General features: G+C 35.9%; 1 protein-coding gene across 1 annotated transcript; it reads right to left on the bottom strand.

Annotated features, from left to right (window-relative positions):
* Positions 1-94: 94 nt before the first annotated feature.
* On the bottom strand, positions 95-1,559 carry LOC141816563 (uncharacterized). Its single transcript, XM_074704315.1, has 2 exons — positions 618-1,559; positions 95-547 (listed from the first exon to the last, which is right to left on the bottom strand). Exons 1-2 carry the CDS (start codon positions 1,557-1,559, stop codon positions 95-97), a joined length of 1,395 nt encoding a protein of 464 aa, XP_074560416.1.
* Positions 1,560-3,363: the final 1,804 nt, after the last annotated feature.

The raw sequence follows: 3,363 nt of genomic DNA, 5'->3' as shown, positions 1-3,363 counted from the left end.
AGCTTCTAAACAATGACGGTACTGTATGATTCAAATCCAACACTAAAGTAATAAAGGGTAAAAAACACTTCTTATCGATTACAAGTTAGCAACCCTAAAATTTCATTTCGATACAGTTAGCAATACTGGAGGATACTTCAACAAGGGACTCATTGGAAGCTAATACATCCTCGAATTGATCTCTGCTGGTGCGACTCTTCAACTTTCTCAATCCCATCTGCTTTAACTCCTCCTCCATCTCCTTCTGCTTCGAGAGAAACCCTCGAAATGTCTTCTCGGGCATGATCATTCGTAACTTAATTAGCTCTACTGCATCTATAGATCCATGATGAAGCAACTGATCGTCCCTGGTGCTCTGTATATGAGCAGGACTTACATGTATATCAAATTGGTTATGACAGAAATTATACTTGCACTTCTTCAGAAACTGCGTGAATATCATCGTCGACGATTGATCTCTCAGATTGAAGTCGAGGTTGAAGATCACGAGGCCCTCTTTGTCTTCTAGAGAAACAATTCTATTAATTTCGTTTTCTGCTGCTAATCCCTGTCGATCAAAGCAAATTATATATGTCAGTGTGCATAAAATATCTATCTATCTATCTATCTTCTCTTACGTTTGGGGTTGTGCTAGAATTCAGCATGAGCCAAGCGGGGACGGATCGAAAAGCAGTTCCGAAAAGGTTCATCAATGCATCTGGAGGATCTACCGGCGGATCGAGCCCGAGAAGCAACGACGCGTGCTGGACCTTGGGAGCTTCAATGCGCAGATCAGTGGTGACGTTGACGGTGAGCGACTCGAGCTTTGGGCAGCAGACGTCGGTGGTGCGGATGTAGGGGCCCTTGTGTAACAGGACTAGATGCTTAATGGAGGTGGAGCGGATGGTTAGGTTTCTCGCGTCGAGTTCGATGCAATATATGAGGTGCAGAGTCTCGAGGAAAGGGCAGGAGGAGGCAAGGAAGGAGTTAAGGAAATTGAAGCCTCCGTACAGGCCGAGGAAGCAGTGATCCATTTTGAGGGAGGTGAGAAAGGTGGTGCAGGCGATGGTGGCCGGAAGGAGGTGGTCGCAGAAGCCTCCCACCGCGATTCTGCGCAAAGAGAGACTCCTCAGCGAATTGATGCCGAAGAAGCTGCAGATTTCCCAGAGAATAAGCTTTCTCTCGCATCCGTAGGTTTCGAGGATGAGGTCTTCGACGCCCACCTCGACGAGTTCGCCGACGACCAGCTGCCCGACGGGTTTAATTATAAGTAATTCGATGACGTCGTGGAAGACGAGGTGGCATTGGCGGATCAGGGCGCGGGGGAAGGTGAACTGCTGGCTGATGTCGACGCCGTCGGAAGGGCGCACGACGTCGAGGCGGAAGGCGTCGAGTCGGGGGATGGAGGGGAGGAGACGGCGGAAGCGGGAGCAGACGGCGGAGAGGGCGACGCGCTGCTTGACGGGGAGGAAGGAGAGGATGGAGATGAGGAGGTCGTCCTGGAGGGAAGTGAGGAGGTCCTCCGCCGGTGCGCTTACCTGCTCACGTCGGCGCCTGCACTGGCGCTTCTTCAAGCCCATCGAACTGTCTCTGCCGCACGGCGGCGGTGACTATTTAAATGCGTGCCGGCGGTTTTAATAATATTACCGAAAAAATATAGCAGATATATATAAATTTAATTTTTATTTTATTTGATATAAAATTATTATTATTGTTGTTATTGTTAATGTAGATTATTTATAAATAAGAAATAAATCTTTTGAGAAGATGTGATTATTAGATTTAGTTTATTATTTTATTTATTTACATCTATTACAAAGTCAATTACTTAACAATTATAGTAAAAAATCAATTACTATTTTTTTAATTTTAAATTATCAATCTGATGAATTCAACAAAAGTGAACAACATTTATAACAATTTAATTATAGGAATTTAAGAAATATTAAATTTATCCTTAATATAGAAAGAATTTTATCTAATTAAACTTTTACTTTCCTTTTAAGAGATTATCTAAAAGTGAAATAATCTTTCCTTTAGATATATATCAAAAGGAAAGTAAAAGTTTAATTAGATAAATCTTTGTACTACACGAAGGTTATATATATAATTATACTTTTATTTATTTATTTATTTATTTAAAATGTAGATTAATTGTGAACTATATATAAAAGGAAAGTAAAAGTTTAATTAGATAAATCTTTGTACTACACGAAGGTTATATATATATATATATATATATACATATTTATTTTTTTAAAATGTAGATTAATTGTGAACCACATCAATATTCTTATCTTTATTTGTATGTTTATGTTATTATATTAATTAAGAGACGAAAATTCAATCCCTTATTCATCTTAATAAGTCTATTTCATCATAACCAACTCAATTATCCTCTGGAAGCAATAGTAGAGTGATCACAAAACTTCATCCAATGGTATTAAAATACTTGTGATCTAAACAAATAGTCATAAAGTTTGAAGTTGATAGATCATAGAGTGATGCATATAGAGCTTTAATTTGTAGTAGCTGATGCAATTTAATTTGTAGTAGCTGATGATGATTTGTTCATTGAATTCTAAATCTGACTCTGATTTTTTTTTTTATCAGATTGGATTCGGATTGATCCAATTTAACTTGAATTTAAGATGGAGAAATTATTTTAAAATCAAATCAAATTTTGATTTAAAAATTAAGATATTTTATATACATAATACTAGAAGGTTTTATGAGAGAAAATAGTAAAAAAATAAATTAATCAAGTTATTTGAGTTTGGGTTCGAGTTCGGATTTATAATTTTCAAATTGAGTTTGAGTTCAACCGTTCATGTCAAATTTGGGTTGAGATTTTTTAAATTATTTTTATTTTGATCCGAATCGAATTCACTCGATCCATCCGAATTGGCACCCTAATCTAAAATAGTGTATATTAAAAAATATAGCAAATGCTATTTTGTTTAGCCTTTAAGAATATAAAATTAAATATAGCTAATGGTTAGTTATGCTTCATATGGAAATTAATATATTTTTAATATGTGATTATTTTAAAGAGTATTCTATCTTATTTAACATCTTTTTGGAAAAAACATTTATTTTATTATAATTCTTGCATAAATATAATCAAGGGTGTCAATTCAAGTGGATCGGATAGACTCAAGTCAGATTGACATAAAATATTATTAAAAAAGAGAAGGAGAGGGTAAATAAAGAGAAGAAAAATTTTCATCTTTACTTGGGATGGAGTGAGTTAAGAAGGAGAAGATGAGAGAAAGATAAATTTTATACTTCCATGTTCATGAATTATTTCTTATACTCCGATTTGGGATATAAGGAAGAGAAAGATGAACTCAAAAATATTTTATTTTAATTTTATTTCTATTT

Source organism: Curcuma longa, unplaced genomic scaffold, assembly GCF_044706935.1.
Source record: "Curcuma longa cultivar G26 ecotype Majalengka, Jawa Barat unplaced genomic scaffold, ITB_CL_G26_1.1 contig_17263, whole genome shotgun sequence".
NCBI classification, from domain to species: Eukaryota; Viridiplantae; Streptophyta; class Magnoliopsida; order Zingiberales; family Zingiberaceae; genus Curcuma; species Curcuma longa.
This window is presented reverse-complemented; position numbering and strand designations above follow the sequence as displayed.

Bases quoted from the DNA above. Each gene is read 5' to 3' on its own strand.
- LOC141816563 (XM_074704315.1), bottom strand. From the start codon at position 1,559: ATGGGCTTGAAGAAGCGCCAGTGCAGGCGCCGACGTGAGCAGGTAAGC. The intron at 548-617 runs GTAAGAGAAGAT...TTTGATCGACAG, and splicing joins ATTCTAGCACAACCCCAAAC to GGATTAGCAGCAGAAAACGA.